This window comes from Glandiceps talaboti, chromosome 3 (genome assembly GCF_964340395.1).
Source record: "Glandiceps talaboti chromosome 3, keGlaTala1.1, whole genome shotgun sequence".
In the NCBI taxonomy this organism is placed as follows: domain Eukaryota; kingdom Metazoa; phylum Hemichordata; class Enteropneusta; family Spengelidae; genus Glandiceps; species Glandiceps talaboti.
The window spans coordinates 18,307,028-18,331,694 of record NC_135551.1 but is presented as its reverse complement, the minus strand read 5'-3'; the positions used below and the strand labels follow the sequence as shown (position 1 = coordinate 18,331,694).

The following is a 24,667-nucleotide window of genomic DNA, read 5'->3' as shown; positions in this document are numbered from 1 at the left end:
GGGCCTAACTGGAGTATTTTTTTTTTCAATCAGACAACCGACAATATATTCTCTGAAAATGATTAAAATACCAATATTCTAATTAGACATTGTACAGTCATGTTAATTAGGGGTCGATTGTACCCAGAAGTAGTACAGTAATTGGTTGAAGTCATGATTACATTGGGGGCAATGATTTTTGAGTACAGACATAGAAATAAATTTATTCTATCAATCTACATGTATGTGTACAACTACACAAATGCATTTACCCACAGGTGATTCAATACTGTTCAGAGTGTATGATATTATGATTACAACATTATATCTATCAAAAAAGTTTCAAAAAAATGTTCAAGTTGCAGCTAGTAATACAGGTATCATTTAATCTACAAGAATTACATCCCAAAATATGTAATAAATTCTAACTCCTGTTTAGTAATGTATACTTACTCATAAGATCTCTGTATGTTGTCTTGTCATGTGTCATCAAATTATCAACAATTGATCGCCATCTATCAGATAAATAGTAGAAAATTATCCATATTAATATTTGCTTAGTCTTGAAATTTATACACTCACTGAACCTAACCTCTATCAACAGATTAATTTGTTATAATGGTTGTTGCATACACAAAGTCTTTTTGCCTTTACATCACTCACAAGTCAAGTTATACACATTCAAACAGAAAACATGAAATTTATTACTCTGGGTGCAAAACAATACATATCTACATTATTTGATTTGTGGTATTTGAAATATGTGGCAAACATTCAGAATCGCCATGCCCTTCCCTTTGTTATTAAATCAAGTTTATGCAGGTTTTATGATATCGTTCTCCAATATTTTTCTTCATTCAGCTAAAAAATACTTGTGACATAATATACCAGGGTTTTATCACTTCTCGTCTTTGACTCAGAGTGACAAAGCCCCCTATGTCACTCGTATTTTCCTCAGATTGATGGAAAAAAATATTGGGAAATAATATTTTATGTTCTTCGTGTGATATGTCATGTTTATTTATTTCTCTATATGACAGGTGACAAATGAAGATGACATCAGAGATATGAAGGACATTAACACAACACATCCAGTAACTGTGTAGTCTTGCAGTAAGACCTCAGATCTGCACCTTGAAAGATTGCCGAATAAAGCTGAAAGGTGATGTGTACTTTAGTCTGGGCTAGCGCCATCTGTGGCGACCTTCAGTTGCTTTTAAAGTAAGTAGAATATCCCAAGGGGTCTAGCAGCTAGACTAATAACTTTGTGGTGTTCATGCCATATTTCTACGAAAGTGTCTCCTACAATAGAATATGTCCCACGGCTACATATCCAGTGACTGCACAGAGGGCAGCATTCAGAAAAAATGAACACAGGTCACACACAGACCATCGGAAACGATAATATTGACACCAACTTACCCATTGATACACACAGCATCCATCTTGTAGAATGACTGATCCATAAATAGTTCTATAGTGTCTTTCCGCCAAGCTTTCCTGGTGTACTGATATCCACTAAGACTGGACAACAATGCTACACAGGCACGGAATGCAGCCATGTTAGCAGCACTAGAATGCAATGCAAAGATGTGATGTCAGAATTTCCGTCGTAGATTCAGAAAATCCACTACTTGTACCCCTTCCTAAAGTTTTCATTCATTCAAGACTTAGCCAATGAAGAAAATGAGAAGCAGTGGCAATACTACAGCAGTTGATGAGAGGGGTAGTACATATACATCCAGAAGGGGTCAAGGAAAGTCTGTCTATAATGATGTGATATTTTGGTAGAGTCCTCCCCCCAACTTTCTCAATTTCTTCATGTACTTCATACAACATCAATACAGGTGAAATATCTTCCTCATACATTTACATACTGTGACAATTTAAGACGTTTCCGGCACACTTTAATTTGGCGGACAGTGCAAGGGAAGGTAAACACTACTAATTGCAAGTAACTTATCAGGTCAGTCTGCAGTATTCAATACAACTGTTGTTGACACCTTTTGTATAAGTAACAGTTTAATACAGAAATATGATACTATTGCAATACATGCAATGAAAGTATTTTCCATAGAAGTAAGTTACATTAACATACTATTCACCTGAAATAAATCCAGTGCCTAAAGACATATACAGCAGTGTACAATTTGCTGAGTATTCCCTTTAAGGGTTTTTTTGAGAAACACAACATGAAACATAGATTACAGTGGGCAAACACAAAAATTTAATATGCTATTCTACAAGTAGAGAATGTTGCTGTGCAGATGCAAGCAAGTAATTTTTAGAGATGCACGTCATGTTAATTACTGTGGTTGAATTACCTGTGATTTCGTAGATATGGTGTTACATTCTGCATAATTTGGGTCAGTAAAGGAACCACTTTCTCTTTCTCTTCACTACCATATATGACATCCAACATGAGTGCCAGATTCTGTGATGGGACAAGAAAGTGAAATAAGTTACAGATTACTTGCATCAGTGTATACCTATACTATATGTTTTTACACTGCAGTTACATTACCAGTTCATAAGGTACACTGTGATGGGGCGCCCTCACACATCAGTCAACCTTTTTCACAGGCTGGCGAGAATGGCATGACATGGCTTTAACTATCTTGCAATCTATTACATTACCAAACACATTACAAAATGAACATGTCTGTGTCCCATGATATACATAAAATAAAATGAATTAACTCACAGTAATACAAAATGTGGTGTATGGATAAACATATGCAATAACAGAACTTAATGTCATGTAGTCACAGGAGTGCCAATGCGTGTACTTGGGTTATTAGCACCCTGGCTTGCAGTAATTTCTACTGCACTGTCCCTTGCATCACTTGTGAAAGTATGGCCAGATGGAATAATGCAGTCGTAAGAGGTAAATAAATCTAACTGCATGGCCACCAACAACCCCCAAGTATCCTAAATATGCCTTCGTGACACTAATGCCATGAGGTTCTGTCATATTCTTATATTGCCCAAAAATTATAATTTCATATTGCAGCCAGTGACTGATAAATGTTATGAGAGTGTCTGTCCATGTCTTGACATCACATGACCGTTTTATAAAATACACACTAGATCGCTTAGTCAAATCATGTGGAGGGTCTATGGTCAAATACATAAATATGACACATCAACGGCGTAAGAAAAAAATAAAAATAAAATAACAAATAACCAAAAAGCATTTGGTTCTACCCTATAGTGTAATATGTAGTGATAAACACATGCATACTTTAATATGTGTATCTACCTAGATTTGACCATTTACAAGACACACACTAAATCAATTGGGCAAAAAATGACGCATCAACTGTTCGAGAAAAATAACTAAAAAAGCCACATCTTTTTGGTTCTACCCTAAACACATACATTGTTTTATATTACTAACTATTATGTATTATATATTTCTTACCTCTGCCAGTAGAGTGAGAGCCTGGACACTGTACGCTACCTGACTAGTTGGACTGGATGTTGCACTGGGTGGCAACACCTCGTGATGTCTGCTTGATCTACTCATTGATGTCTCTACATCAGGTGTAACAAGACTTTCTTCCACTGTGATAAACAAACATACAAGAAATTCATTCTCTTGATGGTTATTAAAAGAAAAGTCCAGTCATGCTTATTTCTGTCTTTATTGCACTTGCATTGATTACTGCTATCAACTTAAAGGAAAAGTCCAGTCAGACTTATTTCTGTCTTTATTGCACTTGTATTGATTACTGCTATCAACTTAAAGGAAAAGTCCAGTCAGACTTATTTCTGTCCTCAGTACACTTGTATTGATTACTGAACTTACGTGAGTTTTGGGTAATAAAATATAACGTTGAGAACTTTATATAATTGAAATCTTGTTAAGAAGCCTTACTGCACTGCATGTGTTCTGCCATTTTGGGGATTTTGTGCAAGGGTTTGTGGGAAAAACCTTGCAGGAAATGACATCACAGTTAACACAATCTCTTTGTCTTAAAAAAATTCTGTTACACCTTAATGAAAGCCACAAAGCTGTTAAAGTCATATTAACAAGAAAATGATGTGCTTACAATCAAGATCTTCAGAGAATGCGTCATGTGGATCAGTAATAACAGATTTCTGTCTTCTCAGCCATCTTGTCTGTCCTAGTGAAGATCCAGCGATGTGATAACAGTTCTCAATACACTTCTGTGCTATTTCTTGTAAGTCTTTCTGATACTTCCTGTCTGTACTAAACCCTGTTGCCTTCATGATGAACTCGTTCAGAATTCTGGAGGACAAAAATTTGAGGAATTTCTAATAATGAAAATGATGAATATTCATAATGCATGTATCTCTACAAAGCCGAGCTCTAGGTGCAGACACACACTTAATATCCCTGGTGTACACCTATAACTTCTATCGCTGGGTTTTCCTGAATATTGTTCTATGGATGTCAACAGCACCCCCATCAAATATGTTCGATGGGTGTGAACAGTGCCCTCATCGGTCATTTTCCTAATTCAGTTCTGTGGATATGAACAGTGCCCCCATGCATCAGCTATGTGCTGCAGTGTCACACTCAAATGATTACTTTGGCCTCATTTCAATAAAAAACACGCGAAGTCCCTATGTGCTCGTCCCAGGATGTTTAACTAACTTACCCAAATAGTAAGAATTGTCCTGGAGGTGGTAGGTTTATTTGTAGACCTTCTTTTAGGAGATTTAAGAGTGTGGTCCAGGAATCTAACAACTGAGAAGTACTGCTACGTTGGACATACTGGTAAAAGAACTGTAGCATGTTGACCTCCAATGATGGCTGATTCTGTGAAATACAATATATAATGAGCCAATAAATTATGCCATCATAGCATACACAGACATACAAACAGACATACACACACACACACACTCTGACAGACAGACAGACAGACATACACACACACTGACACACAAACTTAGCATGATATATTACACAGACTTTGGGTTAATATTCATTTTATTCTGTTATTGCCCTCATAGACAAATTATACTATTACTGTAGTATCTGATTACAGCTGATATCCATAATAATGACCTCGGTGCAATGTATGGTGTATGATAATAAATGACTCTGACTTTGATATTGATGGTATTAACCTCAGTAAAATCTAAGGTTGATATCTATGATATTGACCTCATTTAAATATATAGCTTGCATATAATGGGTTGGACTCTGAGGTTAATACCTGTCATATGATCCAGTAAAATCTAAGGTTGATATCTAAGATATTGACCTCATTTAAATATATAGCATGCATATAATGGATTGGACTCTGAGGGTAATATCTATCATATTAACCTCAGTAAAATCTAAGGTTGATATCTATGATGTTGACCTCATTGAAATATATAGCATGCATATAACTGGACTTGAGGTTGATATATAACCATATTAACCTCAGTAAATCTGAAGTTGATATTGACTATATTGCCCTCAGTGAAATGTACAATCTACTTGTAATGCTTTGGAATACTGACCTCACTGAGATAAAGATGTTACTACCGGTAATATGTTATTTACAAAGAGATGAACCCTTTACTGCAATAATAAAAAAAAAACAAAAAAAAACGTCAAAAGAGAAGCCACAGATGTAAAATGTGTCCTACCTTGTCTTTAATAGTATACGGTGGTCCCTTCAATACATGTCTAATTGTCTGTATAATAGTATCTGTTGGCATGGCTTTGATTGCACTCACTAAATCAACCAGTAACGCTTGCTCCTCATTGGCTTCTGGTATCACAATCACCTTACGAGATCCCATGACAGGTCTGGTGTATTTCCTTCTATCACTCCATACAACACCTATAGCACCAAGTAAGTTAACGCCATGATGTAATGCTATTGGACTTAGGAATTCCAACATCTGTTGACGTACAGCCTGTGAAATAAATAATACAGTCAATCCATGTATTATTTAAAATCTAAAGGGTATCATGTACATGTACATCCGGTGTCTGTCTGTCTGTCTGTCTGTCTGTCTGTCTGTCTGTCTGTCTGTCTGGATGGATGGATGGATGTCTGTATGTATGTATGTATGTATGTATGTATGTATGTATGTATGTATGTATGTATGTATGTATGTATGTATGTATGTATGTATGTATGGATGGATGGATGGATGGATGGGTGGATGAATGGATGGATGGATGGATGGATGGATGTCATATATAACTACTCTAAGTAACATGAATACTTCCCATCTGATGGGTAACTTTTGCTTATGAACTGACTGTAAAACAAACAATATACAACAACTCTGGATAACATAATTCCCACATATGTCTGTCTGTCTGTCCATCTGTCCATCTGTCCATCTGTCCATCTGTCTATCTGTCTATCTGTCCATCTGTCTATCTGTCTATCTGTTCATCTGTCTGTCTAAAGGTATTTATCAAAGTAGACATACCCTTGGTGTTCCAATCAACCAGTTAGCTTGTTTTTCTTCTTTCTGGTAACTGCCAACTTTACTGTGCTGTGCCTCACAGTTATGAACAGCTGACCACAGTACAGAAATGGCTGACATAATACGTGGTAAGATTGCCAATAGTCCCTTTCTGGTCTCCGTGACTGGGTTAGCACTCTGTGTGCCAGCAGTAGATGACACACCCTGTTGATGAATCATTGTCTGCTCTGTAGATTCGGCTGTGACTAATATACATGAATTCGTCCTCTATATCATGTATGCATCAAGTTGCAAAAAGATATTGGGCCACGAAGGAGAAAGAAGGGAGGGGGGGGGGGGAGACCCAAGACCAAAGATGTGCAGGGTATGGAGAAAGGAAGTTACAGACAACAAACATGAGAGGTCAAAGGTCATGCAGATCAGGCATTGTTAGAAGAATGTTATGATGTGGATATTGATGACAAAGAAATTGGTAGGCATTCAAATAAAGAGTGAATTTTTATGGGGATAAAATGACAACATTTGACAACACCATGCATGTGCAAAACAATTGTTATCATGTTTAGAAATAATCAGAGTGTTAAGGTAAATAAGTATACACGTCACCATATTTCAGGCAAAAAATGCGTGTGATCAGTTATTATTATAAAGAATTAAGGAAGTAAAGGATAAAGGGCAGAGATTGAAATTTATGGAAACATGGGATAAAGTTTAGAAATTCAAAAAAATGGACAAAGGGTAGAATTGACAAGAATGAATGGTTTGGACAATACAAACATAAATGTTGGAAATTTGAGAAGGGAAATGGCAAGGATTTTCATCAAAATAAAGACAACGAACAGAACAGAATAACAATAGTTTTTAGAGATCAAATGAAAAGTTTGTATGCCATACAAAAAATGAAATGACATTTAGTTGTGTTAAATATAAATTCAGATCAGGAAAAAAAATCAAGGCACAAAAAAAACATCCGTCATTTCACAAAACATATGTTAATATATTAATATCAGACAATGTAATTATACATTTTGTAATATGTGGGGATCAATGGGATGGATATGAAAATAATTAATATTAAATTATGACAATAAATGGGATTGAAATGAACGAGGAAAGTAAAGAGAGAAAAGAGTTGATTGTTAGTTCTGTAATAGAGTGCTTGTTATCAAGTACCATCAGAATTGAAAGAGTTATAGAATTATATCATCAAGATGGATGCATGGTTAACACAGGATGTCATACAATGTACATATTATTCTCCAATATTTTTCCTCATTCATGTGAGCAAAATTTGATTAGCCTAAGGGGCTTTGTCACTTTGAGTCAAAGACATAAGCCATAACAAAACCCTTGGACCACTCACATTTTCTGCGTTACAGTTGCGCAAGCACAATTTATGAAATATCAGGTGCAGTAATGAAGACCTTGAATGTTTGGAACTCCTTGTTTTGGCATCAGAGGAACATACATGTATGCCATACACATATTGTCATGACGTAGAACAATCAGGGTATAAATCCAATATTTTTAGTTCTAACACATTCAATTTGGCTTGCATGTGGTATAATAGTTATTATCTATGCTCAAGGGATATATTTATTCATTTATTTATTTATTCACTTTTAAAAAATGTTGTAATCAGTTTTAGCTGGTAATTCTAACAACAACGACAACAACAACAACAACAACAACAACAACAACAACAACAATGGACTGATACTGTCTTCTGGTGGTCTGCATAGAAATTCTTGATTCACAAGTACTAACATTTTGTAATTTTATATTTTAGTTTCTGTTATTCATATTATATTTTCCACGGTGCAAACTGTAATATTAAATTTCTCCTACCTTGGCTTTATCTCCACTCAGAGCACCAAACAGATTACTGAGTAACTGTGCTGCATTGACACTTTCACTGTCACTGCCAGATGTTGTAACACCATGTCTGGAGCTGACAGCTGATAGGTTGGTTGTGCTCTCCAGTAAACAGTAGTGACACATGGTAGTTAGTCCCTCAAGAAGTGTTACAGCGTGGTCTGGTGGGATGTACTCCAACTTTGTCATCGGCCTACAAGAAGTCAATACACATGGTATACTAGTGAGTCCTTACACGTGTAAGTAGTTTTTCACAGCATGGCGTCAGGTGGTATGTACTGAAACTTTGTCATCAGCCAACAACAAGTCCATGCACAGGATTAAAATACATAGACCTCAGGCTGTAAAATATGGTCCTCTCAGCGACAACACACTCCTATAATCTACTTGAGTGTGTAATTGGGAAGGCTTGGGAATCACAGGAACAGAGAGGAGGGAAATCTGGTAACACTTGCATCAGATTGAAATGATAACTGTTACCATCATTTTGGTGGAGAACCCCAATTAAATAGGTGGGGAACTGAGATAGACTTGATGTACTTGCAACCCTTAATAAAACACAGTTTACACACAGTGGAGAACAGAGAGTGCCAAGAACATCGGAATCTGTATAGTAATTGCATACACAAACAAGTGAAATGTATAACTTTCTCGGAGCGTCAACAGTAGTTTTTCAAGAAAACTACCATATTACTAAGCTTTTAGATACAAAACAGCTGCATCTTTCATTTTAAATATTACTATATTATATCATTTTCTCTTATTGGATACAGATTCCTTCATACGCGTACTTATATGCAATATTCTCTCTAAGAAAGGCTTTAAAACTTTTGATAACTTTTGTTGTTGTCAAAGGTACACCATTAAATTTACTGCAACAAATGAAATATCAGTGTTTGTAATTTCAATATCCTCAGTATTTTGAAATCGTTATAAATTTACATTAATTCATAATTATGATATATTACCTACCTTTTGTCCTTTTGGACGCCACCATTGTTGTCATAGAGATATGCTAAACTTTCTAAATTCTTGCAAAGCTGATTGGCCACTGGCACCACAATGTTGCCCAATCCTTTATCCATATATGGTAAGGAGTCAGTCACTATAGCAACCCAATGGCGATGCACATGACTCATGTGAGGTTGCCTGAGAGCACTCAGAATTGCACACAGGAACATCCCTTGAGACGCGACTCTCTCAGATTGCAAGAAACGCAATGATGACATCGGCTGCTGGAACGTTGGTCTAACATGTTCCCACTCACTGGAAGAGTCGTCGTCCACGGTTGTTTTGTCGCTGCCGTCTTTCAAACTGAAGAGTTGTTCTTCTAGTATCATAACAGTGTGGACAAGCTGCAGTAGATGAATCTGCACTGCCTGAGAACTCTTATCGGACATATTAAAGCCTTGTCGTAATGCTTGTTTCCTCGCATTTAGAACAGTCGCGAGAAGACAGTGAAGAATCGCTTTCTGTACTTTGCATCTTGACAGCAAATCTTTGATGAATGTTGCTGTACCTTTGCCACTTTCCTTCACTACTTGAACAAGTTCTCCAAGAATCTTTGTCATGATCTCAATGCCTAGAATCTGGACATCCTTATTTCCACGGATATCTTCCGAGGTGGTCTGCATGCCTCTGGGATAATACCCACGGATGAAATACATGCAAACGGATATCAGAATCTCTAAGTAGGTGTTGCTTCTAAAGCTGGCGATGGCCTCCTGAGGAAGGTCATCATAGAAGCTCTTTCCGACAATAGATCTTCGGTGCCTAGCCAGGAGATTCTGCATGGTGGCTAGGTGCGGGGTATGGATGCTACTGATGCTGGTGGAGGATGCAGCACACACAAAGGCTCTAGGGGTAACTTGAAGGACGTTTCTGAGAGCTGACAATACATAGATACTTCTTCTAGAATCATACACCTGTTTGTACATTAACATGTGTTGGTGGAGAGGATGGACATTGTTAAAGGATCGCCTGGTCTCAGATGTCAGCGATGTCATACTGATCTGGCGGTTGGGGGAATCAAGTTCACTCGGTTCAGTATCAATCTCTGACAACTTGGTTTCAAAGTGATCCCATTCAAACTCATCTCCCCCTTCATCATCCGCACTGTTACCATGGGGATCATCCTCAACATGACTGTCTACATCGGTTGCCCTTGAAAGGATAGTATCCTCATCTTTTACCTCTTCCTTGTCGCTACCCTCCTTCCCGTCCACAGATGTGATAGAGACGGCAGCATCAACCAAGTCCCTAACGATCCCACTTGCTATCTCCTGAGGGGACTCGCTCACACTATATGAGAAAGCTTCAGGCTCAAATATAGCCCCTCCATAGATGCTCTCATCTGTTGGATCATCATGTTCTCCCTTAGCAGCAGCACCACCACTCTCTAAGAGGCTATCCCGTGATCCTGCAAGCCTTCTGACTTTTCTACTAGCTGTTGAAGTACTAGACACGACAGTGGAACTGAAATCACTTCCAGAATCACTAACCAAGGAATGCTGAGACCCAAATGGATTCACAATCACACTCATAGGTTTCATCTCCGACTCAGATGGCAACCGATACAGGATACCCCGATCTGCTTTAGTGACATACTTGGCCTTTCCATCGATAGACGTCATGGCAAACACAGGAATTTGTTTCTCCATATTCCTCATAAGTGTCTGTGCACCATCTCTCTCGACAAAGTAACTAATCTCTCCATCCACATTAGAAATGCCATGGATACGTCTCTCGGCAGCACTCAGTGCGTCGTCCTTTGCCTTCTCTTCATCTGATTGAATCTGAAGCTGTGCCTGGAGTGCGTCGGTGGAGTTCAGTCTCATGAACTGAACAGAGACTCTTGCTGTCTTTGGATGAAGGAGTATAAGAAGCATAGGCTCTAGTATCCTAGCAACATCACCTCTTTCTATCGCATGATTCAACCATGTTGTAACAACAGCTTTTGTGATACTATCCGTGTCATACAAATGATCCAACATATTAAGCATAGATCTATAAATAAAACAGTAGAATAGCAGAAACCTTTGTGAGGATCAAGTATCAGTTGAAGAGTTCTACAGAAGCATATGTCCTTTTTTTTAGTTTTGAAGATGGAAATTCCATATATACTGATACTTGTTTTCATTCCATAGTAGTACATACATTCAAGCATTATTGAAGTCTGTAAAGGTACATTATGATGGAGCGCCCTCATACATCAGTTTGTAGCAATGGTCAAAAAATAACCCCCCCACCCCCCACCCCCCCCCCCCCCCCACCATTTTTTTAATGAGAGTGCATAATTACTGTTTAAACATTTTATGATGCTATAGCCACAATGCCAGTAAGTCTACATTGGGTGAAAACCCAATATCATTTTTCATCAAATTTGCATCATAGAATGCATGTGTGGAGGTGCTTTCTCATGTAGTTCATACAATATACATAGTATACTTCACAATGTACAACACTAAGAGTATTGTATGTCATTATCTACACAAAACCACACAAATACTTATAAAGGCAAAGCTATTGTGACTTCAACAAAAATTGGATTATGTCCCTTAGAGAGGTGTTTATATACTGTGTTTTTACCTGTCAAATGTCCGTGGTACACTAGCAGGAGTTGTTGATAGTATCCTTCCACGTATTAGATGCCACAACAGTGCAAACTTTACATGTCCCTCAATAGACACTGCCTACAATTCACAAAAAAAGAGTCAGGAACTGTAGAATAAAATCATGATCAGTGGGAGTAGATGGTAAGTATAAATCTACCTGGTTTCCCCATTCATTTTAGCAGTGTTCTACCAGTACTTTTGTTAGTGGTAATTAAAGTAGGTAAAATCTACCCATACCAAAATTATGGTAAAGGTACAGAAATCTAAGCAAGTTTTAACCACCCCACCCCCCCCCCCCCCCTCGACCCCCCCATTTCAGAATTCCCAAAGCTTAGCAAACTCACTGCTAATAAAACAGTATCAATACCTTATCTTCATGTACCAATGATCTACCAATGACATCTTCACATATGTTCATATTGGGTGATACACTGTGTAGTTGATAGAACAGATCTGCACTCTTCTGGTGATACTCTGGTGTCTGGGCACTCAACCATCCCCACAGATTCCTTGCAACTAACTGCAAATATCCAAAATGCATCAAGGAACAATGGTCAAATATTTTTAATAAGTACAATATATAGATTGAAATAATGGTACCGGGTATTCATTTATGTTGAATCACCTGACATACTTGTATGAGAACACTCATGCAAATGCATGCACTTGCTATCATATGTCATGAGGTTCTGTCAAAGTCATTCATGATTTACTTGCTTTACATTGCTAACATTGTTTACAGATTGATTACATTTACAACAACTAAACTGGTAAAACTTTTACACTTGATACAAATACTATAACTGATTGAGGCACACAGTGGAATTACTTGACTTGGGGGTGTTACAGGTTGTACTACCTTCAGCACACAGTGGAATTACTTGACTTGGGGGTGTTACAGGTTGTACTACCTTCAGCACACAGAGGAATTACTTGACTTGGGGGTGTTACAGGTTGTACTACCTTCAGCACACAGTGGAATTACTTGACTTGGGGGTGTTTTACAGGTTGTACTACCTTCAGAGTATACTTACATAGGTCGAATCGAGATCAATAGAACATCATGCTTTACCTGAAAGAACATTGTACGGTTGGTGATATATTCCAAATGAGTCTTTGCTATAGCTGGTACAATAACAACAGCCACTTTACCAGGACTAGTTCCAGGACTGCTAGGTGGGGATTGAATCAGAGACTTTCCAGTACTCTCAGTCGGCACAGATTTAGTCAAATTAATCAGGTCCAGCATGGTAGAGGCAGCTGTGCTTTGAATTTCAAAGTTACTGACAAAACAGGCGCATGTGACAAGAGCTTGAAGCCAATCTGGAAGTGAATCTGGATCTGAAATCACAATAATTACAATATACCATTTTCTGGTTATTAGAACTACGATTATATCATATACCTAACAGTCGTGTCTCTAAGGAGAAATCATGATACATATACATGAATACGAGGGTCTGGAGCTTCATCATCAAGGACATGTTGCTCCTGTAAGTATCTATAAGATGCTTTTCAAAGATCTGAGTTTCAATCCCAGGTTCTCGCATTTCATTTGTATTGTATTAGTAGAGTAATAAGAATAATATACAGTCATTCTTTTGTTCTGGACCAACTTTTTCTATAGCTCTGTCAGGGGTAACTGTTTTTTACATCAAGCAGTTAATCCTAATTTGAACAGGGCTTTTAAATCCATGTCCAAGAGATTATTTGATCTTAATTATTTTATCATCTCTCTTTCATTAGATTTCAATCAGATAGACAGCCATACAATAAACTTTTAAATTTGTGACTGAGTACCTGCAGGTGTAGACTGTAAGATATGTTGTGTCGTTCCACCCTCACTGGCTGATGATGTGTGAGGGCGCCCCATCATGGCATGCCTTACAGATTACTGTGGGCATTGACATCCCAAACCAGCTGTTTTAGATTGTCCTTACCTTTATTGATAGCATCTTGCAGCATACTAGCTGTGATGTGTTCATCACAATACAATGGAAAACAGGAGAACTCCACCAGCAGACGGCATGCAGTTATAAATGCATTGATTTGTGCCTTGGGTAGTGAACTACCACCTAACCTAACTGAGTCTGTAATGGGGGTAAAATTACATAGGTTGTCAAGTAAGATGTTAATGATGTGAAAAGGAGGCACACATGAAAATTGCTTCTTTTAAGTGCATGAAAAAACAGGTGAGTCATTAAAAACAATGCACACATAGAACATCAATATGTAAATTAAATAATTCACATTCAAAATGATAGTAATGTTTCTTCCATACTAATTGGCCAACGGTTCTGACACAGAGGGCGCTGTACTGTAGTTTGCAGACTATATCCTGACATGATATTCATTTTGTCGACTCAACATGCATCAGGATAGTTTTGAACAGTTTATTTTAGACTTTAGTAACAGAACAGAAAGTGGATTTCATTATATTTTACTATAGTTTTTGTATAGAAGAACCACATAAAAATATCCTTGGAGAAAAAAATCAAGTATGTAAATTACAGTCAGGAAGACCTCTGGTTTAAATTTTTAGCTTTTCAAATTCCTTTGAAAAATACTATGATAGTGTGCATTTTATTGTAAAGAGGATATAAGTACCCACAAAAAACCTTTCACATACACATGAAAGGTACATTACTTTTACAACATCAAGTCAGAACTGTGGCCAAAGTTTGGATTTTTTTAAAAAGTTTACATCAAAACTATAAATTGCATGACAATGTACATGCAGTAAATGCATTCTGTCAGACATTGGAGAAAAAAAACCAAATATGTAAATTACAGTCAGTGAGTTAGACTGTCTACAATCGTTCGTGCCTTTTTTGCTACGTTTTATCTAAAACTAAAGTCATCTCCTCGCTTCGATCCGGAGGAATACTATAGCCGCGTACTGATCAGCGAGTGCCAGAGGCACGAGCTTCAGCACTCACAGTTCGTGCCTTCGGCAATCGCAGTTCCTATCAGTACGCATTAGTATTCAGTGCTACGGAGCGAGGCGATGACTTTGTTTTAGATGAAACGTAGCAAAAAAGGCACAAACGACTGTTGTCAGTGAGTGAGGAGAGCTAGATGTAAGTACATGCAAGCATTAGACATTAGACATTTGACGTTAGACGTTAGACAGACAGACAGATAGACAGAAGTACAGAACTATTACGGACTACAGCAATGCTATGTGGAAACTAAAGTCTATGGACCAATCGTACTCTGCATCAATTTTTCTACCTGAAAAACGAGTCAGAAAAATATCCCTGGGAAGTATATAAAACTAAAGAGCTTATATATTTAAAAGTCATGTAAGTTTCCACGATGTTTTCATGGTCAATTGTTGTAATTTTCCAGGAGTATTTTGTAGTACCGGTATATTTCGCTAATAGACATCTAGCCATTTGATTTGTTGTGATAGAAACTTTATCATAAAATAGGAATTTTTTTGAACAGTTAATGGATGACAATCTACTGCCTTCTTTTCCAGGAGTTTCCAGGAGTAAATTATATTTTTCCAAGACTTTCAAAGACTTTCTAGGAGTGTATGAACCATGATAGAATAATGAATTGTTGCCATGGGAATGAATGATTGATAATAAACCCTATGTGTTAACATAATCCTCACACCACACACAGTGCAAATTGAGTAGAAGTACAACTTTAGTCAGTCAGTTATCCCACAACTTCAAAATACACAATCACCACACCACAACACACCAAACCAAACCAATCCACACCACACCACACCACACCACACCACACCAAACCACACCACACCACACCCTAACATTTGAGTATAATACTATAGTTCAAAACAACAGAATCTAGTATAGCATTGATTGCAACGACAAAGTTTGAAATTTGTCACTTTATGACGAGGGGGAATTTTGTTCCACAACTTGTCTTGAATTAATTTTTTGTCTTTTTGTTGTGAAAATGTGCTAAGTTAATTTGTAGATGTTGATTTAGAGCCCCAAATTAGGGGGATCAATACTCCCCCGATTGAAAAGATGTACAGGCATGACATGCCACCAAAAGGGATCTACTTTTTGGGTGTCCAAGTCTGAAATGGGGTGTGCTTTTTTTGCATTTGTTTTACCTGAAAAGGGGTCTTGGGAAAGTAGTTTACACCAAAGATTTCGACTGTATTTGTATATCAAGGGGTAGCCTTTTTGATGAAGGCTCTACAAGTAAACTATTTTTGTCAAAACATTGTATGTGGTACCAATGCCATGGAAACATCATCCAGGTTCGGTATTTTCATATTTACAACCTGATTTGCAATCAACACTATCAAAATAAGCATGCCATGTTAATCTAGAATACCACAGATCCACGCTGACATTCTAGTATGATTATTACATGACATCAAAAAACATCCACATGATCATAGCATGATTATCACATGACACCATGAAATATCCACATGATCACAGCATGCATGATTATCACATGACACCATAACATATCCACAAGACCATAGCATGACAATCACATGACACCACAAAATATCCACATGATCATAGCATGATTATCGCATGACATCCACGTGACAGACATCGCAACCCACCTCTACCATATCTTAAGAAAACAATGTCTCTGGTAGTCCTGACTCCTGTTGAAGGATGATAGTGCGGATGAGATGAGCAGTCATGCAAGTACATATCCCAGGATCCTGAGATATGCACTCTTTTAAAGAGACAAGAGTAGTGAAGAACGTCAGCTGTGCAAAGAGTGCCGTCAGTTGCAGAGTTAGGAGCGTTCCCTGAAGTCTCTGGCTGCAGCTCTTCTGTGGCTATGTCAGAACAAGTTCTAGAACTTTTACCTGAGCTTGTGATGTACTCCATGCAGGTACCTACTATCTCAGAACATGGCAGAATCTTTGTTGTGATGAACTTGGCAAAGAAATTCTGGTAGCACTGCATGCATGCTTGCATCAAAAACAGTGGGGGTTGTTCTTTCTCTGTGTCTTTCACTGTCCCAGTTTCATCTTGATCCTCCTTATCTAATGCATTTTCAGAGTAACCACTTCTCGTGATGGATGATGAGGTACCATCATCATCATATTCTGTTTCTTCATCTTCTTCTTCATCATCATTATCATCCTCCTCATCTTCGTCGTCAACATCTTCGGTATCTTGTCCAAGTGGAGCAATTTTACCAGCTTTCATGAGAGCGACTTCAGCAGATTGGACTGCTTGGTTTACAATCTCCTTCCCATCTTTACTGGATGTTTTAGAAGAACTTTTACTAGAATCGGTGTCATTCCAGGACACATTTGTTTCATCCATCCTGTCGATCGGAATTTCATCCTCCCCAAGTTGATCAGGATCAAAAGCCTCCTCTTCTCCAACAGTGGTTGAGTGATCATCATCATCTTCCTTCTCATCACCACTGACCTCTATTTCATTAGCGACAGTTTCCCTGACAACAGCTGCAGCATCATCATCTTTGACAGAGTCCTCTTCTTGACTTGTGGCGACATCATCCATCACACCATTTTCAATGACTCTTTCCCCTGCTTGAGCCTCGTCGAGAGCTTTCGACAACTTTCGGTGAACAACAGGACTCTTTGCTACCCTAACTTCTCCAGTATCATTTTCAATGACTGATTCTTGGTATTCACCAGATGTCGTCATTGCACCATCTATAGGGGTTGTAGCCATAGAGGGAAGGACTTTGGTGAGAATCTTAGAACAGAGATTCAGACCTTCATTGATGTCATTTACACTGAGCATCAGACTGTGATTGGTCATGGACATAGTCAGCTGACACAGTAACTCTGGAAGATGCTCTGTCTGTGTCTCCATGTAAGTCTCCTATCAATAAATCAATCAGACAATCAGACAATCAATCAATCAATCAATCAATCAATCAATCAAATATAGAATTCACATCAAATATATGTAACATGCAAGGTTTTTCTTGGAATTCTTTTCACAAATGGGCTCAGAGACTGATGACACATTGATGCTAGACCCCTTGGGCTGTTCTGCTTTAAAAGGTCACCAAACGTCGCTATAACTGAGGATGGTAGCACCCACGGTCTCAACCTTTGGTCGCCTTCACAGTAAGCAGAATAGCCCAAGCAGTTTAGCAACAAGACTAGATGGTACCTCCTTGCCAGTTGGAGACCAGGAAGGGAAAGTCAGGAGCATTGTGAATGTCTTGGTATTAGTTTTGTATGATATGTGGGCCATATTTATGTGAAGTTGAGAAGTTAGGAACTGTACACATCTTCCAAATAGTTTTTCTCTCCTCTACCATTAGTTGAGACTGTGAGTCACAGAAGACAATATTTCACTGTGAAATTGGAAGACGTTTACTGGGGCAACTACATGTACATGTACACATACATCTAGAGACCGTAACTGATGGATGATCTCAGTACCTGCAACAGCAATAGGGAACTTGCAATCCAGACTGAGCATGCTCAGATGCAAAGGACTATGGGATTATCTGTGGTTTTCGTAATACCTAATCTGGAGCTACTGATAAAAAAACCTCCCACAATAGTCAGGGTAACTATGAATTGACCATTCATGGTTGCAAACAACGTAACAGTATTGTTTACAATACCAATTTATTAGTATTTATTATCACATTTCCCATGATGCAACATTCAATATGGCGGGTTTGCAAGTTCCCTATTGACATAATGCTGGAGCAGTGTTCTGCCGAGGCCGCGGCCTTGCGACATTGGCCCCCTAAAATTACAAATGGCGCAATAATTTTCCCACCTTGCGTCAATTTGGCGCATTCATTTTTAATACGGCAGACACCTAAGTCCAGGGCAAGCCCCTGCCCTGGCCGGCGTCAATACCACAAAAAGTATACTGACTCCGTAAGCGACAGTTTTGTTGACATCATATAAGATACAGTGACAACGCGCAGTTCTATTGTCAACATGCAAACAAATGCAACAAAAAGATCCAACTTTGATAAAACATAATCTTTAATTGAAACATTAGAGGGAGTAGATGAGGCGCCGAAATGGACGTCTCTCTTCACATGTTTTGTCTACCGACGCATCACTGTCTCGACCTCTGACCTACTCACTGACGTGTGTGAAACACTGAACTTGCTACGGGAAATCGGAACATCTCTCTGCCACATAAGCCTTAGGAAACCAAATTTTATGGGACAGGTTGTGATTTTCATTTGTTGATGGGTTAAATTAATGGAAACAAAATGAGTACATGTGTATTTTGATTCCGACAAAGCTGTGTTAGGGGATCGTATTGCATGATGTTGACAGTGACACATGTGAATGTTGGGCACTGAATCAATGAGTGATCACTGGCATAACCACTCGAGACGGCCGATGCATGTGCGCCCGGTCAGACATGAAGAATGAACTCAGAGATGAAATCAGAAAATAATTACAGTTGTATTTACAAAGCATCCTAACTTTGACGTTGTTGATAGTTTTAGTTCAAGATCTCTGAGTTTCAAGGACACCTAATGTCAGCTTTCCGTATCAAGTTTACAATACATGTATGTAACTAATGCTGTCATTTGATATAGCAGGACCAAACCATGTTACACAGCCAGTGATGGTAGTTAATAAAAATAAATTATTTGAAAGTTTGTTTGACTGTATTATTTGTAAGTTTTTCGTTCACATTTGGTACTTTTTAAAGTTAGGGAGTTTATTTTCTTCAAAATGTTTTTTTTTTAAAACTCTTGTCATGAATTTGAAGAGGGAATGATAAACATGGCAATGTAACAGTTGTAAAAATGAAACAAGTGGTTACAAGATTAGGATTTCTCAAATTTTTTAATCAATCATATGTTCTCTAATTTTGAAGTTGTTCTTTGTCCTTGTCTGAGAAAAGGAATCATAAATTTGAGCACTGCTATTCATTGATATTCAGATTAAAAATTGTGACTACCTGGCTGTCCAATCTTTCTAAACAATATATAATATACTCTGTAGAAATGACTTAAAATTACATAATCTTAATTGCCTTCTTTTTCTAAGGTGTAATGTGTAGTGCACAGTTTTCACAAAATAGCTTACTGGGAACTGTTATTATGAATGGAATTTTTTTATGTAGTTAGGTAATAGTCTATGTGTAATGGAATATCTCAGACCACGGTATCTCCATAGTGGTCTGAGGTAATATATATAATTTCATAGACAATAAATAATAGACCCCACTCCCTGTCAAATGACCCCCCTTTTTCCAACCAGGGGGCCTTTGTCCCCACTAGTTGGAAACCTTGGCAGAACACTGCTGGAGGGTCAAAAGAGAACAAGAAAAGGTCATTTTATTCTCACATACATGTGTATGTCATAATTATGCATTTGTAGCACATGGAGAGGATGTCAAGATGTCAATTCAGAAATTGAAGGATTGTTATTTTTATGACATCCCTAGAGACTAGTTTATGGTAGATTGTACCTTGGGACCCATTTTCCTCAAAATAAAAATCATTTAAAAATCTTTTTAAAAAAAATTACATTTCACGAACACTTACCAGGGAAATGACATCAAGCAGGAAATCCACCAGTTTACATAGTTCTTGCACAGTCAGTTTGCCATGTGCTATACTATCCTCATCACTCATAACACGTTTGAGACGACAGCATGTCTCAAACTGCCTAGCAATGTAGTCCCACACAAAGTATGGTTCAAACGTACTAAACAACAGATTAGCTGTCTTGATCAACTCTGACACTCCTTTCTCTTCTTTGTTTCTTCTACTTCTTCGCGTCTTCGGTCTTTTCTTCCGTGTTACTTTGCTGGTATCAACCGCTCCGTTTAAACAATGCATGTATAGTGATCGAAAAACTTCAATTAGGATATCTTCTAAGATAGCGGCACCGATTTCGGGCTTGTCAAGCAAACTGATTAAAATACGATACGGTTTTAACGCAGCAGTTTTATCACTACCCGATCCCCATGCAGTGTTCAGCTGATCGTCATGGAGACGACACCGCAACGCTTCAATCAAGACCTCTTTAGAATGTAAATCAAAGTACGATACTTCATCTTCACTGATTGTTGTAATAGAACTGGAAATACTCTCAGCGTGGCTTAGTCGCGGACGAAAATCCTGACCGGCAGAAATGCTATTCGAGTCACCACCCAGAAGCCAAGCGTACAGACGCCGATTCAGAGACATGTCGCGCCTCAAGACAACATTTAAGGAAGCCATAGTCACCAAGACGGTGTCTTCTTTCTCAAGACGTTCTGTGTGCATTGGAAGACATTGCAGAAGGAAATCCAACATACTTCTCTGTACTAGTACACTCGCATCATGTAGAGCAGCGGTCACAGCAGTCACCTAAAAGCAGAACATCATGAAGGCAGTTATTAAGTGAATCTTCAAATTGTTTATTTTTTCTGTCATTTTTTCTTCAATCTATTCTATTCTTGTCACACACAGTGTTTTTGTTTAGCACTGTCAATTAATATATGTAGATAAAATCTACTCTGTTTTGAAAGTCATTTTTTAATACTGGGGTTCTCATTAATGAATACTATGGCACTATGGTGGACTGTAGTATTAAAATAAAATCAGTGGTCTCACACCCTAGTGAAAATATTTATAACATATGTTGATGAACTGTTGCATGTTATAATTTTATTGAAAAACAATTGACAGAAATTAATGCATCTCAGAAATACAAATCTGATTTTTTTTGCTGTTACTTTGTTCAAGAAAATTTAATAACCCATTCTCATGCAGTTAAAATCAAGAAAAAAATCTGGGGTTACACTTCAAAATTTTGAGACACAAGTCAAAATGATATTGTAACTGTAATATTTACAATCCAATACGGCTGTAAACTTTTGGGAAAAATTCAAAGCTGGCTGATTTCCTAAACAAGAGGATGCACCCAAAAAATTGAAGCTGGCAAAGTTTGGAGAGATTTTACATATTATGTAAGAATGTTGATTTTGAGGGACATCGATTCCTGACTCGCTTTATTATGGAAAGTATTGTCCTGTACTGTATATAAATGGAACTATACATCATAACGATGACATCAATACATGAAGCGATGACTTACACCATGTTTTAGATGGTATTAGTTGTCATGGCAACATATATGATGATGTAATATCATACTGGCATTTATGTCAATGTCATGGTACATGTCGGATATGAAGTTAGACCTTCAAATCTAAATTTACATTTTATCTTGAATTTCCTTCAATATGATGGGTACATGTAAATACATATCACACATACACTGAAAAATGCTTATAAAACTGAATTCAAGGTCTAACCATTTGAATAAGCAAATTTATCTTGACTATTAATTTGTCAACAAAAATCAACCCATAGTTACCAAACAATAGTGTCTATTAAGATCAGACAAAAAATTATGCAAAACCATGCGGAGAGTATTTTATTATTCAAATAATTATCAAATATTGACAGTCTTAAATCTATCACTATTTTCCAACCATATTTGATGAAAACATACGAAGGCCAAGAGTATCAACAAAAATGTATGACATAAAGTTACAATTTTTTTTGGAGGTGAATAATATCCCAATTTTTTTCTTCGTTCAGCCAAGGAAAATACTCATGACCTAAAGAAGAGCCTTTGTCTAGTGACTTGTAGTGACAACCCTTAGGTCACAAGTATTTTCCAGCTGAATGAAGAAAAATATTGGAGATTAACATATTATACCAGCGCCAGTGATATCAAAGAAAAATTTGGGAAAAGGATGGCAATTTTGAACTTTTTAACTCATATTTCAAATACAGCAGAACCAGTGAGGTACACACATGTTGTCGTGATGTAAAATGACCAGGGCATACATGTCATATTTTTTTGTCCAACTTGGCATGTGCAAGGTACCGATATAATGATATTGAAATGGCCACCAGCTGAGGTTATACATATTGTGGCGTAATTTGTTGCAGAATATTTTAAAAGATAACCATAGTAATGTACTTACTTAATCATCACTTGCAATTGAATGAAGTAAGATGCAACTTATAAATGATTTGATGATGTTATTTGTTATATGATTGTCTAAAAAATGTTGAGAAAATCTGTACAATGAAACCAACTGTTCTAACAATGCCAGAACACAAATGTAATGTCATAGACATGTATCAATATTATAATTAACTTAGTGTTAATAATCAAGATTTTATACATAATTTCACTTAAATAAAATTATATTATTAACTCAGACTATGCTACTTTCAAAATGGCTGATTATTTCAGAGTGAAGTGATAGAGAAACGTTTCTTTTTTTTTATTCCTTCTCAAATTTATGACCCATACATCAATAGCACTAACTGGTAAAATGCTAAAAAAGAATGTCCTAAATACATTATAAAAATTATATATGCAACTTTGGGGAAAATTATTTCTAAATTGTGTATAAACAAAAAATCTTTAAATACATGAATTGACCTTGTTTTGAACACATACACATATTTGCACTATCATTCAATTTTCAACACGTCAAAGTCTTGAAATAGCATATTTAGCCTGAGGTCCCCTCCCATTTTGACTACACTCTACCAGCATTTTGACTATAAATGCATAGCAAGATAATTTTAGATGTTGGTACAGGTATGTGTGTCTACACAAAACTCAGAAGAATACATTTACCATGTTATATCACATTACAAACTCTGCAAAAGCTGCAGCCTTCACTAAAAATTGTAAAAAAAAAAATGTGCAGTTTATATTTTTTTTCTGGCCCCCTGCATTGCTCCAGGGTTGTGTTATGAAACTATGAATAATGTTACATGTGTGTAGCCTTGAAATACATGTACCTGTTCTGTTGGTCAAACACACTGTATACTTTGATATTTTTGTCACAAGGAAATTCTGTGAACTCTTTGGTTTGCAACCAGTTCCCAGACATTAATCTCTGTAAATATTTGAGTCTGGTGTATAGATGGTAAAGTGTTTCATTTTCTGCATTTTTTGTTTTGTGTCATATGAATAATTAAATATGTTATAATAGTTTATAAACTGAACACTTTTTTTTCTGCATTTATTGTTTATTTTTAAATTAAAACACTCGAAAATGTTGTTTTACTATGTTTAAATATGAACATACACTGTATACTATAAACTTATTCATCATAGTAACCAAGAGATTTGTAGCAGTGACATTTTCACAAACTGCGGCTCCCTCTGACGTAGTGGTTAGAGCTCAGAATTAGCAGACAGGCAGTCATGGATTTGAATCCCACTGGAGACCGGAGATTTTTCTGTGAACGACCCAAATCCACGGTGAGTGTTGTACAGACTCGATGGATAGGCTGTATCATTCAGTCATGTCTCACTCACAATACGAGTGCAAATTTGAGGGACTCCTGGGAGGATATTACTTACTCATGGAATGCCATGTGTTACTGGGTCTGGTTGACTTTGGGATGGACTGACAGGGAAAGCCTTGACAGTAACACAGTGACATAATAGCAAGTGTGTAACACAGCTCTGTCACAGCCCCAAACCCTGAATAGCTCTCTGTAGAATTATGTGATTATGTGACCATTTGTCCAATGACTAGACATGTTTACTATGAATTGAATTGACTGAGGAATCCCATAAAATGTCAACAAAAATGTTTAGATTGGTGCACGTTTCCATGACTACAACATGAATAAGTTCAGTTGAAATATGATCAAAACTAACTCTTATAGAAAATATTGTTCCTGTCGCAGCTACTATAACGTTACAGAAATCGCCATTTCAACTTCACATTAATGATTTGTCTGTGCTTTGGAATAAATATCCATCATTATCTTGTATATTGTAAAATTTCAAAATTTTCAAAGAGCATGCATCTATAAGG

The 24,667-nt window shown here is 37.2% G+C and overlaps 1 protein-coding gene and 1 long non-coding RNA gene across 5 annotated transcripts in view; one reads left to right on the top strand and one right to left on the bottom strand.

Annotated features, from left to right (window-relative positions):
• The window catches only part of LOC144432970 (uncharacterized), a 33,241-nt gene extending 29,424 nt beyond the window's left edge, over positions 1 to 3,817 (top strand). For both annotated transcript variants that reach the window (XR_013480757.1, XR_013480758.1), the window contains exons 2-3: positions 1,020 to 1,200; positions 3,413 to 3,817. This is a non-coding gene — a long non-coding RNA (uncharacterized LOC144432970). The remainder of the gene's footprint in view (positions 1 to 1,019; positions 1,201 to 3,412) is intronic.
• LOC144432969 (protein DOP1A-like) overlaps positions 1 to 24,667 on the bottom strand; it is a 64,740-nt gene that overhangs the window by 24,202 nt on the left and 15,871 nt on the right. For all 3 annotated transcript variants that reach the window (XM_078121284.1, XM_078121281.1, XM_078121282.1), the window contains exons 5-20: positions 20,361 to 21,170; positions 16,702 to 17,695; positions 13,820 to 13,969; positions 12,952 to 13,220; positions 12,247 to 12,399; positions 11,854 to 11,957; positions 9,238 to 11,271; positions 8,239 to 8,458; positions 6,394 to 6,594; positions 5,593 to 5,865; positions 4,608 to 4,768; positions 4,035 to 4,234; positions 3,404 to 3,546; positions 2,304 to 2,413; positions 1,402 to 1,551; positions 433 to 494 (exon numbers count right to left, since the gene is read on the bottom strand). In XM_078121284.1, the coding sequence (XP_077977410.1) occupies positions 433 to 494; positions 1,402 to 1,551; positions 2,304 to 2,413; positions 3,404 to 3,546; positions 4,035 to 4,234; positions 4,608 to 4,768; positions 5,593 to 5,865; positions 6,394 to 6,594; positions 8,239 to 8,458; positions 9,238 to 11,271; positions 11,854 to 11,957; positions 12,247 to 12,399; positions 12,952 to 13,220; positions 13,820 to 13,969; positions 16,702 to 17,695; positions 20,361 to 21,170 (6,034 nt within the window). The remainder of the gene's footprint in view (positions 1 to 432; positions 495 to 1,401; positions 1,552 to 2,303; positions 2,414 to 3,403; positions 3,547 to 4,034; positions 4,235 to 4,607; positions 4,769 to 5,592; positions 5,866 to 6,393; positions 6,595 to 8,238; positions 8,459 to 9,237; positions 11,272 to 11,853; positions 11,958 to 12,246; positions 12,400 to 12,951; positions 13,221 to 13,819; positions 13,970 to 16,701; positions 17,696 to 20,360; positions 21,171 to 24,667) is intronic.